This window comes from Agelaius tricolor, unplaced genomic scaffold (assembly GCF_023055355.1).
Source record: "Agelaius tricolor isolate 1412-34295 unplaced genomic scaffold, bAgeTri1.0.p SCAF_20, whole genome shotgun sequence".
Classification (NCBI taxonomy): Eukaryota; Metazoa; Chordata; class Aves; order Passeriformes; family Icteridae; genus Agelaius; species Agelaius tricolor.
In genome coordinates, this window is record NW_027269280.1 from 10955404 (window position 1) to 10968840 (window position 13437).

The window sequence follows — 13437 nt, forward strand, 5'->3', positions numbered from 1 at the left end:
CAGAGAGTTCTGAGGGTTTATCAGCTGGTGTCTGCACAGGGTTTTGAACATGCAAAAGGCTGCTGTGTGTGAATACTGAATGGTATTAATGCACTGAGTGATCCCAACCAGGCTTTGGGCTACAGACCCACCCTTTCCATGGGGGAGCAAGAGCTTCACAGGTTTTGTACAAATCAGAACCCTTGTGTTTTCAAGTGTAGGTGAATAGATGCACAGAGTACTTCACCACAAGGCTTGGCTTGAACCCTGGAGCTGCTGCTGAGCAGCACTCAGGCACTGTCATCTTTCTTCATTCTAGGATTTACCCCTGAGTTATGAGGGAGGTTCTGTGAGTGATTCAAGATTAATATGAAATTGAAATATGACAAAGAGTAGAATATTTTCACACACTGTGACAGCCTAGAGGCTTGTTAAAGTGTGCTGTATGGTTTGGCTAGAAGTATGTCACTGAAATTACAGTCCCTTGTGGTTTGGGAGAGAATCATCACACTCAGCTACACCCACTGCTATCTCGTGCTCTGATCTTGTCACTGGTTACACCATCTATCCTCCTGGTGCACATTTATCTCTCTTTACTGGGGGAATGTGCTGCTAGAATTCTAACAATAAAAATTACAGATAGTCCTCAGTCTCTGGAAGAATCTGTCCTGCAGCACTGTCTGAGCATCATGCCCCATGTAAGGGCCAGTCACAAATATTTCCAAGACCAGATGTTAACAAACTCCATTTCTTTCTCTTCCACAGTTGTCTCTACTTCATTTGCTGTGATGTGGAAGCTGGTTAACCTCCCCCACCAGTGGGTGGTTTCTCTTCTCTCTCTCTGTTTTTCAGTATCTTGTCCCCAAGACTTTCATCATTTAGCAGTTCCCTAAATAAAACATTTCCTTGCTGCAGAAAGGAGAGGGAAGATCCTTTTCTCCAGGGATCAGGGGGATGTCAGTGGCAGGGACTTTGTGGCAGCACTGCTGTGGTTCCATGAGTCTCAGAAAGAGTGGCACAAAACGTGTGTGTGCTCCCTCAGTGCTTCCAGGATAACAAAAGGGGAGGTTTTCCATCCTGGGGAAACCTGGGAATGGCCCATGGTGCTTTCCTTGTGGTGGTGCCTGTCCAGCAGTGTCCCTGCAGCTGAACATCAGCACTGGGGAGACACCCTGGGAGCCAGCTGTGGTGTCCCCAGTGGCCCTGAGCCCTGACCTGGAATGGCATTTCCAGGAGCTATTTATGGACCCTGGCTGCTGTCCAAGAATCAGATCTGCCTCTGGAGCACAGCCACGGCCTGAGGTCATAGTGCAATTTTCAGTGCCATAAATTTCTCCATCTCCAAATTCTTGCTGGGTGTGGTCACTCTGGGAGCAGTTCTCAGTCCTGCCTCATGAGAGCAGCATTCCTGAGCTTTGCTGGGAACCGTGGAGTGATGCCTGGGGTGGGAGCTCAGCAGGGGAACCGCAGGCAGGCCCTGCCTCCACCCCGTTCAGCACTCTGATGAGAGGCCTGCTGATTTTTTCTTTTCCTTTCCAGTTTTGTTATAAGACATTGTGACATAAATATTGTAGAGGATTATAAAACTCCCTGTGTGAGCTCTAATTTCTGTTTCTTTGTACCTCTGTGTAACTGTGGAGCCTCTCCTGAGGGTGCAGATGCAGAGCACTGGATGCACAGGAGAATAGAGGTGCTCTCTCCCATTGCCTTGGGTGGGAAATGCAATCTCTTCCCTTTCTTTGGGTTACAGTCACACTGTGGAAATGCTGCACACAATGTTGCCTTATTTTAGCACTTTTTCTTGAAACTGTTGAATTTAGATGTGTATCTGGTTTTAGAGCAGTGAGGTTACACATGACCTCGTGGATTCAAGGTTAGGAATTTTTGAGATGCTTTTGACTGAGAAATAGCTGTTTTACAGAAGCCTCAATTAAGGAAACCAAAGCATTTAATGAGAGTGTTTTGTGCATGTGTAGATATATCTACGTATATATTTGGCAGATTAATGCAGATTGGTTCAGTGGGTGAATAACTGGTTTTAAAAATACTTTGTAATCCATTTCCCTGGGGAGTCTGAAGCTGCTGTGCAAGACTAGAAAGCTGCTGGTAAACCCTACATATTTTCAGAGCTGTTGGAATCCTTTGCAAACTGACTAATCTCTGCTGAGAAATTATTCCAGCTGCAAAGGTTCCCAGCTGAAGTGAACTGGGCAAAGAGGATTGGCACATCTCTCACTACTCTTGCCTAAGGGTTAGATGCACTAAAATTGGTATTTTTACATGGAATAATACACTTTCAAAATCACATCTTTGCTGTCTATACCTAAACATTTATTCTAAGGTAAAATCAATGCAAGTTTTAAAATAATTATGATAATAAATTGAACTGATGTTTGGGATTCATTCTGTTCAGGTTTTGGATGTCACTGCCTTCTCTTAGAAACAGTGAAAACAAAATCCCAGTAGGAAAAAGCCCCATTTGTCTTGCTGGGATGAGTGCACAGTGGTGTCTGTGCTTCACACTACTGCAAGGGCTGTTTCCAGAATGTTCTGGCAATCAGTTTAGAACTTGCTAAGTTTTATCTTTCATGCCTTATTACATATAACTATAGTTTATTCTTATTTGTCATATTTATTTATGTCTTTTAACAAGCAGCATTCATCTAATCCCTTTTAAAACCACAGCATTTATTTTAAATGGCATTAGGGTTTAATGCACAAAAGCCAGCAGCATTAGAGTTAAGGCTTAAAACTTTTGTGTGACACCGGGGACTGGATTGACTCATTGGAAGCAGTGTGAGAGTACCGAGGGTAGTGGAGAGGTTGGGAACAGCCCTGTCCGTGCTTCCCGGGCGTGCTCATGGAGTTTGTCTCCCTCTCTTTGGGGGTGAGGACAGATGGCAGCTGAAATCAGCACAGGTGCTCTGGTGCTGAACTGCCTGCAGGTGAGCAAACCTGTCCAGCAGCTCCGCACACCTTCAGCAGTGCAGGCATGTTTAAATGCTGCCCAGGGTTAAATGGGAAAAGTGAATCCGTGATTTATTGTAAGAGATGAGTAACGGGGCTCCCAGCCTTTCTGCGGACAGCAGCAGCAGTTTGTTGTGTGTGCAAGGTTCTTGCCTTGAGATAATTTTTATGTAAGAATGGTAGTCTGTCAATTTATGAAAGAGGAGCTTGACTATTACACATTAAAATACGTAGTAAAATTGAATTAACTGCATCTCTTAGGTAAGGTAGTAGAATTGCTCCGTGGTACCACCCCCACAGCTCGGGCTGTTTGAAGGCAGCGGGGATGCGAGATCCGCTCATTTCCCCTCAGAGGCACGGCCGTGCCACCACTGCGGGCTGCGGCCGCACAAAGCAGCCCCGGGGCTGGGCAGGGTCACGCACGTGAACGCGGAGCGTGCTCACCCCGGCCGTGGTCAGCCAGGGGCGGCCTGCCCGTGCCTCGGGCGAGGCCAGGCAGGCCCGGTGCGGCGGTGACCGTGTCGGTGTCGGTGTCCGAGCCCGTGCCGTGCCCCGTCCCGCAGTGCCCGCGCCCCCCGCCCACCTCCACCTTTGCAGCAGGAAAATGCAGCACTCGCAGCGCGCACGCGCGGCCCGCGGCCGGCGCCCCGCCATGGCTATTTATAGCAAGTGACGTCACCTAGAAATAGAGCGCGGGGGAGCGGCGCCCCCTCCCCTCCCCTGCAGCACCGCGGCTCCGCCCCCTCGTTGCCTTCCCGGCGCGCAGGCGCGGGCGGCGGCAGCAGCGCGAGGCTCCGAGCCGCACACGCCGCGGTCGGTCCGGGAGCGCGGCCGGCGGGCGAGGGAGCGGCGGCCAGCACAGCCCAGCCTAGCCCGGCACAGCTCAGCCCGGCACAGCTCAGCCCAGCCCGGCACAGCTCAGCCCAGCCCGGCACAGCCCAGCGGGCGGCTCCGCTTACGGTTCCTGCTCCCGCCACCCGTGCGCGGCCAGCCGCACATCCCCGCCCGCCTTCCGCTCTCTCTGAGGGGCGCGCAGAGCCCAGCCCGGCAGCCACCACGGAAGCGGCCATGGGGGACCGAGAGCAGCTGCTGCAGAGAGCCCGCCTGGCTGAGCAGGCGGAGAGATACGATGACATGGCCTCGGCCATGAAGTCGGTGAGTGGGGCCGGTAGCGTGGCGGCCGTGGGGCGTACTCGGGGAGGAGTGTGCAGGGGAGTAGTAGCGGGGGAGGGAGGGAGAGGAAGTGCGGGCTGGTCCGAGGCGGGGTCGGGGCCGGGGAGGATGCAAGCCGCCGGCTCCCACCCGTCGCGGTGAAGAAAGGAGGGCGGGAGCGGCAGCCAGACCATCCCGCCGGGACAGCTCGCCGCCGTGTGGGGCGGTGCCCGCTGCTACCTGCCTTGGGCAGAGATGAGACAAAGAGTAGCCGGTCCAAACCGGACCTAGCACCCCCTTTCAAAATGTGTTTCCTTCCCCCCTCATTCCCTCCGTTGCCTGTCTCGCAGCCCTCCCGCTCCCCGCCTGTCCCTGCCCCGGGGGTGTGGCTGTCCCCATGCCCTCCTCTCCGTCTCCCCACCGCGCCAATCGGGCTCGCAGTGCGGCCATTTGAACGGCGCCCGCCTCTCCTGGCGGCGGGAACGCTGTGCGTTCCTTCTCTGCTACACATGGGGCCCGTCCTCGCCCACCTCCCTCCCTCCCGCCCCGACGAGGTGCTGGGTTTCACCTTGGGGTGCATCTCCCCTCCTGGGCATCCGCCAGCGTCTGGGGGCGCTGGTGCCGTGGGATGGGCACTGCGGCGGGGGCTGTCTGGGGACACAGCGAGAGGAGCCCCTTCCTCTTCTAGACGTTTCTATTGCCTCACTCGCTACCATCGGTAACTCAAAGATAGTAGCTGCGTCCAGGTGGGAAAGCTACCCCCTGTTCCAGGAGCCTTTCCCGAGCTTTAACGTTGCCTTTTTGCCTCTTCTTTGTAGGGTAACAGTTTCTCAGTGCATTCCATACCCTGTTGAATACCGAAATGTGTTTAAACAATGTTACATTTGCAACTCTGCTCCTTTCAGAACCAAGCAATGAAAATTTTTTGTACTGATCTGACTGTACCGATACATAATAAAATTGTAGAATGGTCAAACCTGTTATGTCTAGTCCCTTTTTTGAAAACAAAGCATTCACAGGATCTGAATGTTATGGGTAATGTTAATGCCCCTGGATGCTTAGCAGTCTTTCCATATCAGATTACAATTGGTTTGTTCTTGCTGATCTGTCCTCTGTGAACATCGAAGGCCCCAAGAGGAACTGTTTCTCTTGAGAGTTCTGATGATTTTAGGTCGAAAAAGAGCAGCTTCAAATGGAGTCCACGTTTTTGTTGTAAGAATGTCACCTCCCTCAAATGAGGGCAGTAAAAAGACACTAATTTTGCTGCTTTTGTTCACTTTTGCTATTATGTTGTAATAAATGTTACAACCAGTCCAGTTCTAAAGCAGTGATACTAATGAGCATCTCAATATCAGAGCCACAAGACATTAAAATAAGGTGTGTTGATAAATTCTATCCCTAGAGTTCTTGATACAAATGATATAATAGTAACAACTCTTCTTTCAGTTGGAAATTTTAAAAGATGAAAGAGAGAACCCACTAAAATGTATGGCTCAAGCAGACAATTCCTGGCTGTTGCTAGTAAAAGTTTTGTATTTCTCCAAGAACTGCAGAGCTGCAGCGTGTGTATGATCCCTGGGCATGTGGGACACCATGAGAACACAGCTGCCTTGCTTTAGGAAATGTAAATCAAGTACTCAGAGCTAGTGTGCATGTCCAGTTGTCTTCAAACTGTTCTAATTGCTGTGCAAATTGTGATTGATCTGGAGCTGAGGTATTCTCATTTTAATGCCCCTTCTGCTCACAAATAATTTGTGTGATCAGGGCTTCTGTAACTGGGAGCTCCAGAACGCTTTGTAAGCAAGTGGTGTCTTGAAACTTAGAGATACTTTTAAAATACAAAAAGCAAGCTGGATTTAAGAGCAACAGTTCCCTTTTCTAGAGCTGTTCCTACACTGTTCATGTCTGTGATGTAGCATCTGTTGGTTATTTGGTTTTCCAGGTGTTCACTCCAACTCAGCAATTTCCAGAATGCTCTTCAGTGTTGAGGTTGGTTTTATAGGTCTGAGCATAATCTGTGGAATGCTCTGAGGGCTGGCTCTCCTCACAGCTCATACTTCTGTTTCAGGGATTGCAAATAACTGAGAGATAATTCAGAGAGCTTTTAATCCATATCGCTTCATAGTGAAGTAACCTTGCAATCCAGAGAATTTAGACTTCCTCCAAAAGGAAGGAAATCAGTATTCTAACTCAGAAATCTATTCTCCAAGTTATCTTTATATTATATTTTTATATATATATATATTCATATTTGAAAAGTTTAATTTTTTAAAAAATCTCGGAATGTAACACATCTGGTGCTTTTTAAAGGTGCTATATGAAAGTAGTGTGCTTTCAGTGTAAACTGAAATCTGACCAATTTCAGTTTGAGATATTCCTGCACTTTGCAATACAGAATGTAGCCATCAGCATGGTAGTTACTTCAGAAACATAAAGTAACAAATGCTTGTTGTAGTGAAAGTGTCTTTGCTTGATTTTTGACTCTGCCACTGGAGGAAAAAAGTGACAAGGCTGCTGTTTCATCTGTCAGCATAAAGCTGGAGAAACATTCATTTTTTATTCCCATTAATTCCTCCTATAAAGAAAAAAGCTAGACCAAGTAGCAGTTGTAGCTTAAATAAGGAATTTACTGCTCAATACAAATTTCTGTTGTGGTAAACATTTTTTTTTCATGGAAGAATTCCATTATTTTCGATTGTAATGTGTAAACAGGAGAAGAAAATGAAATAGTTGCTGTTACAAATAATTTGGTTTAGTTTACTAAAGCCAGTAATTTGTAACTATTCAAGTCATTTTAATGGCACATACAATCCTATGTGAATGGCATTCCTCCATGGGGCGTGGTGTTCCCACTGCTGCTCCAGGATTCCAGCTGTTGCAAATAAAGCTTACACAGGTAGGTACAGAATTGTTTCTCAGCACACTGGAGAAAGATGCTTTGGGTGTAAGTGTGGTGAAAGGTTCTCAGTTGATGCAACAAATGCTTCAGCATCCTGAGATTTCAGCATTGTGTACCCTTTGGTTTAGATAATTCCAGAAACCAAGAAAAATTGTAGCTGTGTAAGCCCTTTGGTTTCTGGACAGTATTAATCCTAATAGGTAGTACTTAGGACCTCTATTGATTGATGTTGCTTTTCCAGTATAGCTACATAGTGTAAAAAATAATTTACTAGTTAAAATTGGTAATGTGGGTGATGTGAGATACAGAATTTTAACATTTGTCATCTGAGAAATACTACACAGTGAAATAAATTTAAGTATTGAACTAAAGTTTTTGAAAGAAAATAGCTTGAGGTTCTAGTTTGTTATGTAGGCTTTATCTGTATATATCAATGGACTGTAAAGTGTGGGATATTCTGTATTTTTAGTACCTATCCCTGAGGGTCTGCTTTGGGGTTAATGAAGTGTGTTTGTGTAGGAGAGGGGAGTGAGTTGTCTTTAAAGCAAGCAGTGCCCTCCCTGCTGGGAGATGGCTTCCCATGGCCTTCTCTGGGTACCTGCAGCTACAGAATTCCAGTTCTTGGTACAGAGCTCTGAACCCCCATGATACAGGAAACTGATCTGCTTTAAATCCCTTAGGCTGCTTTCTGTTTGTTCCACAATGATGGATTGCACAGCTTTGTATCAGGCAAGTTCTATTCATGTCACCTGCCTGTACTGGCTCAGGTACAGTGATTTGTGCAGCTCCTGCTTCAGAACCACAGGCCACTGACCTGGGTCAGGGCATGGATCTGCTCTCCCTTGTGGAGCTCTCACTCTGGGCTGTTGTCCTTGGGCAGGAGCTCAGCTTGGTCTATGGCCTGAGTGGGATCACACACAGAACTGATTTATTGATTTATTGATTCTGAGCTGATGGAGTGCTGCACACTCATTGAGTGCTGCACCCTCATTGGCTTGTGGAGTTAGGAGTTCAGGGCTAAGTCAGGATTCCTTTTATATGCTCCCATTCTGGTCACTAAACAGTGAAAGAACTGTTGAGATCTGTACTAGAGATGATCCAGGTAGGTTGTGGTGCAGATTGTTGAGGAAAATTTGCTTGGGAGCTATGATGAAGATTCTGAAGATGTCATTAGAGTTTATTCCTGTGCATTTCATCCTCTGTAGGTTGCCTCTAATTCTATTAGGACAAGCAGAGCAGTGTCTTTTGGGAGTTCAGGTTCCTGAAAAGTCGTTTTGGAGATAAAACTAATTGACTTAATATATTTTAAGAACAAAACCCAAATTTGAAAGCAAGTTCTCTCTTACTGTAAGAGTTATAATTCACATAAAGTATTTTTTTGGATCTGGAAACAAGCACATTTGTAGAAGGTTCACTGCCTATGCCAGCAGTGTCAGAATAGTGCAAATATTTGTGACTTGACTGTTTGTAGTATGTAAGTACTGGCTGTGAACACTCTGGTGCCTTTCAAGCAGTGTAAATGTGCACATTTTTAAAAGAAATAGTTATGATTTTAACAGTGTCTGAGCAAGGACAGGTTTATTTTCATACCAAAGGACATATCCTTAGAATTCTAGTGACTAATTTTAAAGGAGCATGGCTAAGGTAGAGGAGTTACATTTTTCATCATAATTCCTTTGTGTTTAGTTTCATGTGTATAAATTTTAAAAAAGTAGAACAATTTCAAGTGACCATGGATGTGCTAGCCTGAGTTAAACCATCAAGTGAAATAGGCCTAAATATACAGTATTTATTAGAAGTATTATCCTTCTGTCTCAGCTTTTTGAAGCAGCAGTTCCAAGTTGATCATGGCTTCATTCCTGATTTGCTGTCCTATTTCTATGCAGATTCTTTCACCTCCTATCCCTGGAATTTGTCTGCAGCCAGTTAGCAGAAATCAGGGTAACTTTTGTACTACACTGTGTAATCACCCACTACATGTCTGACAGAGACCATGGAGCACTGGTTCCATTTGTGCTGTGCAGAGCTTAATGACTGCAGCGCTTCCATCGCTGCTGTGGGATGGACACAGGCAGCAGGAGACAGAAATAGGAGAATTGCACCAGTTTCCAGTGTCCCTGCTGTGCTCCAGATTCCAAAACCTGGTTCTAGGTACATTTAAACTCATCACTAAGTGTGTAGTCTGTATAATTAGAGCAGACTTCCTAAAAATCCTGAGCCTTCCACTGTGATTGCTTCTCCATTACACAAGCTGGACTCACTTTTATTCAGTGAATGTTCTTTGCAATGGCTTCTAAATACCCCTTCTATTCCTTCAAATCTATGGGGATTTCTCTCTTGTAAATCCTGACTGCAGAACAGTTTTAAACTTTCAATGTTACAAAGTTAATCCTGTCTAGGAGGAATTTTGGGTTCTAGAAGAAGTTTTGAATCTTGCACTTCGTGATGAAGGTATTGAAGGAGGTTTGCACGCTCTTCTCTAAGGCAAACCCTTTAAATTTGCTCTTTGTCTGTGTTTTCAGGTCACTGAGCTGAATGAGCCCCTCTCAAACGAGGACAGAAACCTGCTGTCTGTAGCCTACAAGAATGTAGTGGGAGCCAGACGGTCCTCCTGGCGCGTCATCAGCAGCATAGAGCAGAAGACCATGGCAGATGGGAACGAGAAGAAGCTGGAGAAGGTTAAAGCCTATAGGGAGAAGATAGAAAAGGAGCTCGAGACAGTCTGCAATGATGTTTTGGCTCTCCTAGATAAATACTTGATCAAGAACTGCAATGACTTCCAGTATGAGAGCAAGGTCTTTTACCTGAAAATGAAGGGGGATTACTACCGCTATTTGGCAGAAGTTGCTGCTGGAGAGAAGAAGAACAGTGTGGTGGAAGCCTCAGAAGCTGCCTATAAAGAGGCTTTTGAAATCAGCAAAGAGCACATGCAGCCCACTCACCCCATTAGGCTTGGGCTGGCCCTCAATTTCTCCGTGTTCTACTATGAAATCCAGAATGCCCCTGAGCAGGCCTGCCTTTTAGCCAAACAAGCCTTTGATGACGCCATAGCAGAGCTGGACACACTAAATGAGGATTCCTACAAGGACTCCACTCTCATCATGCAGTTACTTCGAGATAACCTCACCCTGTGGACGAGTGATCAGCAGGATGAAGAAGCAGGAGAGGGCAATAATTAATAAGCTTTCCTCTGATCCCTCTTTCATCCACTTGGCCATCCCCATCATCACCAATATTTCCTTGCCACAGTCACACTAAATATCTAGTGCTAAGCATATCTGTATTGTACAGCTGTTCAGATCTGCTGTCCACCTTATCAAGAAGCAGTTTCAGATGAGTCTTCATGGGCATTGATGGATTGATTGGTTTATTGGCCCTGTTGATCTTAGTTGCACTTCAGCAGTGCAGAAGGAGGCATTTTTAATTTGCCTGTTGATTGGAAAATATGGAAAGGAATAATGGAAAGTGATTGAGGATAACTAGATTCCAGTTAAAGTATTCTGTTTGAAATGAGCTGACAGTTCTGTTAAGCAGTACATTTTGTGCATGCAAAGTAAATTAGCCACCCCAAATTTTTTTCAGTCAAAGAAAACAGTTAAGCTGATGTGAAATGACAGCTCTGTTCATCAGTTTACAATAAACTGTTTGAAATGTGAGGTTTCAGTAGCAATTTGGTTTTTTTGCCTCTAACTTATGTGCACAGTTTCTTTAAATGCAGTGCATCTACCTAAGAGTTTTGATACTTGTAACCTTTTGCAGTTGTTTTGAAGAATCATGAATTTATTTTTTGTAAACTCTTTGGCTGTTTGGTTGTCTGTGTACTCTGACAACTCTATGTCAATATTTGCCCATGTTAAGATGGATGACTGGGAAGCCAGACTTCTAAATTAAATGTTTTGGAACTAAGTGAATAAAATAAAATGCTGCTTCAGGGATGTTATCTCTACATGAGCTGTCCTGTCTTTTCTTTGGAGCAGAGATAAAGTTATCCAACACATCACTGACAAGTTAAAACATACTTAATCAAAAATTTAATGAGAAGTTGACACATGCTAAACAACAAAAAACACAACATAGTGTGCTGAAAGAGGAAAAGCCCAAACCCACAAACCCCAAAGGCACCTGCAGTGGGGATCACCTCTGTTTAAGTGGATTTCCCAAGGTGCTATATTCAGTTGTTTGCTCTGTACAAGGGCTGCTGAACAGCTGTAAAGCTCATACTTACCATATCAGTGCAGAGACTCGTGGTTGCTTCTGTCCACTGCAACCTTTAGGCTCTTTTTCTGAAGTGCTGATCACCAAATCACCTTTATAGGTGAAAAACACAGTAGCTATTTCATATTTACCTGCTTCAAACAGAAGCAGTACTTGTTGCTAGAGACTGCCTTTCTCTCTTTAGCTCACTCAAGTCCAGAACCCAAAGTTAACACTGTTTTTGTTTTCTCCCAACAGTTAGAGCACATGCACGTTTATTGGTGCTGAGCACACCTCTGTCATGGTGTGTCCCAGAAGCAGGAGAAGTTAGCTGTGTCCAGACTGCCCCTGGCCCCTGAGCTAGCTCAAAGGTCATGTAAGTTCTCATTTATCAGAACTGATAGTTTTTAATTATAGAAATAATTATTACTGGTCAGAATTGCCCACTAGGGCTGCTCGTACTTTTTAAAAGCAGTGCACTGGTTCTTTTTAAGCATCCAGAGTTTTAGAATTTTTAATGGTAGATTTGTGTGCATTTATGTATTCTATCATCTTAGAGATAATTCTAGCTTTATTATATCAGTAAAATTGACAACAATTAAAAGAGTAACACAACATCTGAAAAAGGTGAAAATAGTTACACACCTTCCTACTGCCCCTGTGGAACCAAGGTAAAACTTGGCCATAAGATTGCCTTTTACACTGAAACACTCTGGGTGGTTAGTAAAATATTAGTAGTTGGTAGGTTGATTTACCTTTTGATAGAAATACCTGTCTTTTTGTTACCTTTTAAATTAATATTTTAAGGTAATATTAATATTACCTTTTTATTAATATTTTTCTTAATTCAAAAGCCAAGGGGTCCTTTCTCACTTTAGTCACTGTCTTGTGCAGACCCTTTATCACAAAGCCATGAGCACTGTGTAGTTTGTAGTTTCAGCAGCTCTGGCATCCCTGGGCAGGCAGCTGTGCTTGGCTGCTGCCCTGGTGCACAGGATCCAAGTGGAGACCAAGGCATCCTGCAGAATGATGCTTGCAGCAGTGAACTGCATTCCCAGGAGGAGCTCAGATACTTCTCCCCCGTTTGCCAGCTGTCAGTGAATGAGCCAATGGCATGCAGAGCATGTTTTTGTGCTTGTGTTTTGGTAGGAGTTAGCAGAATTTTCTATGGAGCAAGAAAACAAATGCTCCAGTGCAATCCATATCCTTGTTTACACTTCAGCAGCTTTTTCATTTCCTGGGCCCTGGCATTGCTAAATGCTTTTTTTGTAATCCTTACTGTGATCTGGAGGAAACCAAAGCTGATGAATTGCACATGTTTATTCCAATATTTTTCAGAAGACCACAGGATTCAGGTATTTTGGAACTGGTATTTCTCATAGGTCACTGCCAAGTCGTGTCTTCTGCCTGTCACTCTCTAAAAGAAATAAAAAATCCTAGGCTATGCCAAATTTATTGTTTGAAGACACCAGATGTATTCACCAAAGGTGCTTAGTTGAAGTTCCCAACATTGTTTGAGGCAGGAGTAATTCCAATGGAAAGACTCAAAATTGAGAGACTTTCCCCCTTGTCCCAAGGGGGGACTTTATGTGTCCTTGAAGGCATAAAAGGTTCTTTGCTGCTCTTACATGATGAGGGTTTCATTAGTGTCCATCTGAGCATTACTCTTGCCCAGAACCACAATTTTCATGTCTTTTACAGGCAATCTTTTGTGGAGGGATAGAATGTAAGACAATAAAGGTAGTGCAGAAGGTAATCTCACACCTGAGGAGCTGCAGCTATACTAGTCACCAAAAATTAGGAACAAGCCTGCCCTTAATAGGGCACAGCTGTGTCCAATAAGAAGAAGAGTGCTACAAAAGAGTGGCTTAGCTGGGGGAGGAGAGAGCTGCAGTTTGTTGGCTGTGCTGTGAGGAGCTGCCCATGGGCAATCACTGAGCAGGTATGGAAGATTTCCAATCTTTGTTGAGAGGTTCTGTCATTCTGAGGGTTTTGGTTGAGAGGTTCAGTCATTCTGAGGGTTTTGGTGTAATATTAACAAGGCCTGGGTATATCCTTGGATTTTTAGCATCCTGCCAGCTGCTAACAGTAAAGCAGCATTTTCTGGGATGTTAAAGGAACTTGAAAGCCATGGTGTAGTCAGCCCTTAAATCAATTGTGTCTTTCTAGGGACAGAGATACTCTCAGTCTATGTCCTAATCTGCTCAAATATGTTCAAATGGTTGTGCTCATCTCTCAGAGTACAA

General features: G+C 44.9%; 1 protein-coding gene across 1 annotated transcript; it reads left to right on the forward strand.

Moving 5' to 3' along the window:
* Positions 1–3696: 3696 nt before the first annotated feature.
* YWHAH (tyrosine 3-monooxygenase/tryptophan 5-monooxygenase activation protein eta) lies at positions 3697–10943 on the forward strand. Its single transcript, XM_071445598.1, has 2 exons — positions 3697–4101; positions 9520–10943. Exons 1-2 carry the CDS (start codon positions 4015–4017, stop codon positions 10174–10176), a joined length of 744 nt encoding a protein of 247 aa, XP_071301699.1. The 5' UTR covers positions 3697–4014; the 3' UTR covers positions 10177–10943.
* The last annotated feature ends 2494 nt before the right edge of the window (positions 10944–13437 follow it).

Excerpts from the sequence above, each read along its gene's own strand:
- YWHAH (XM_071445598.1), top strand. The coding sequence starts at position 4,015 with ATGGGGGACCGAGAGCAGCTGCTGCAGAGAGCCCGCCTGGCTGAGCAG. Across the intron at positions 4,102-9,519 it reads TGGCCTCGGCCATGAAGTCG|GTCACTGAGCTGAATGAGCC; the intron begins GTGAGTGGGGCC and ends CTGTGTTTTCAG.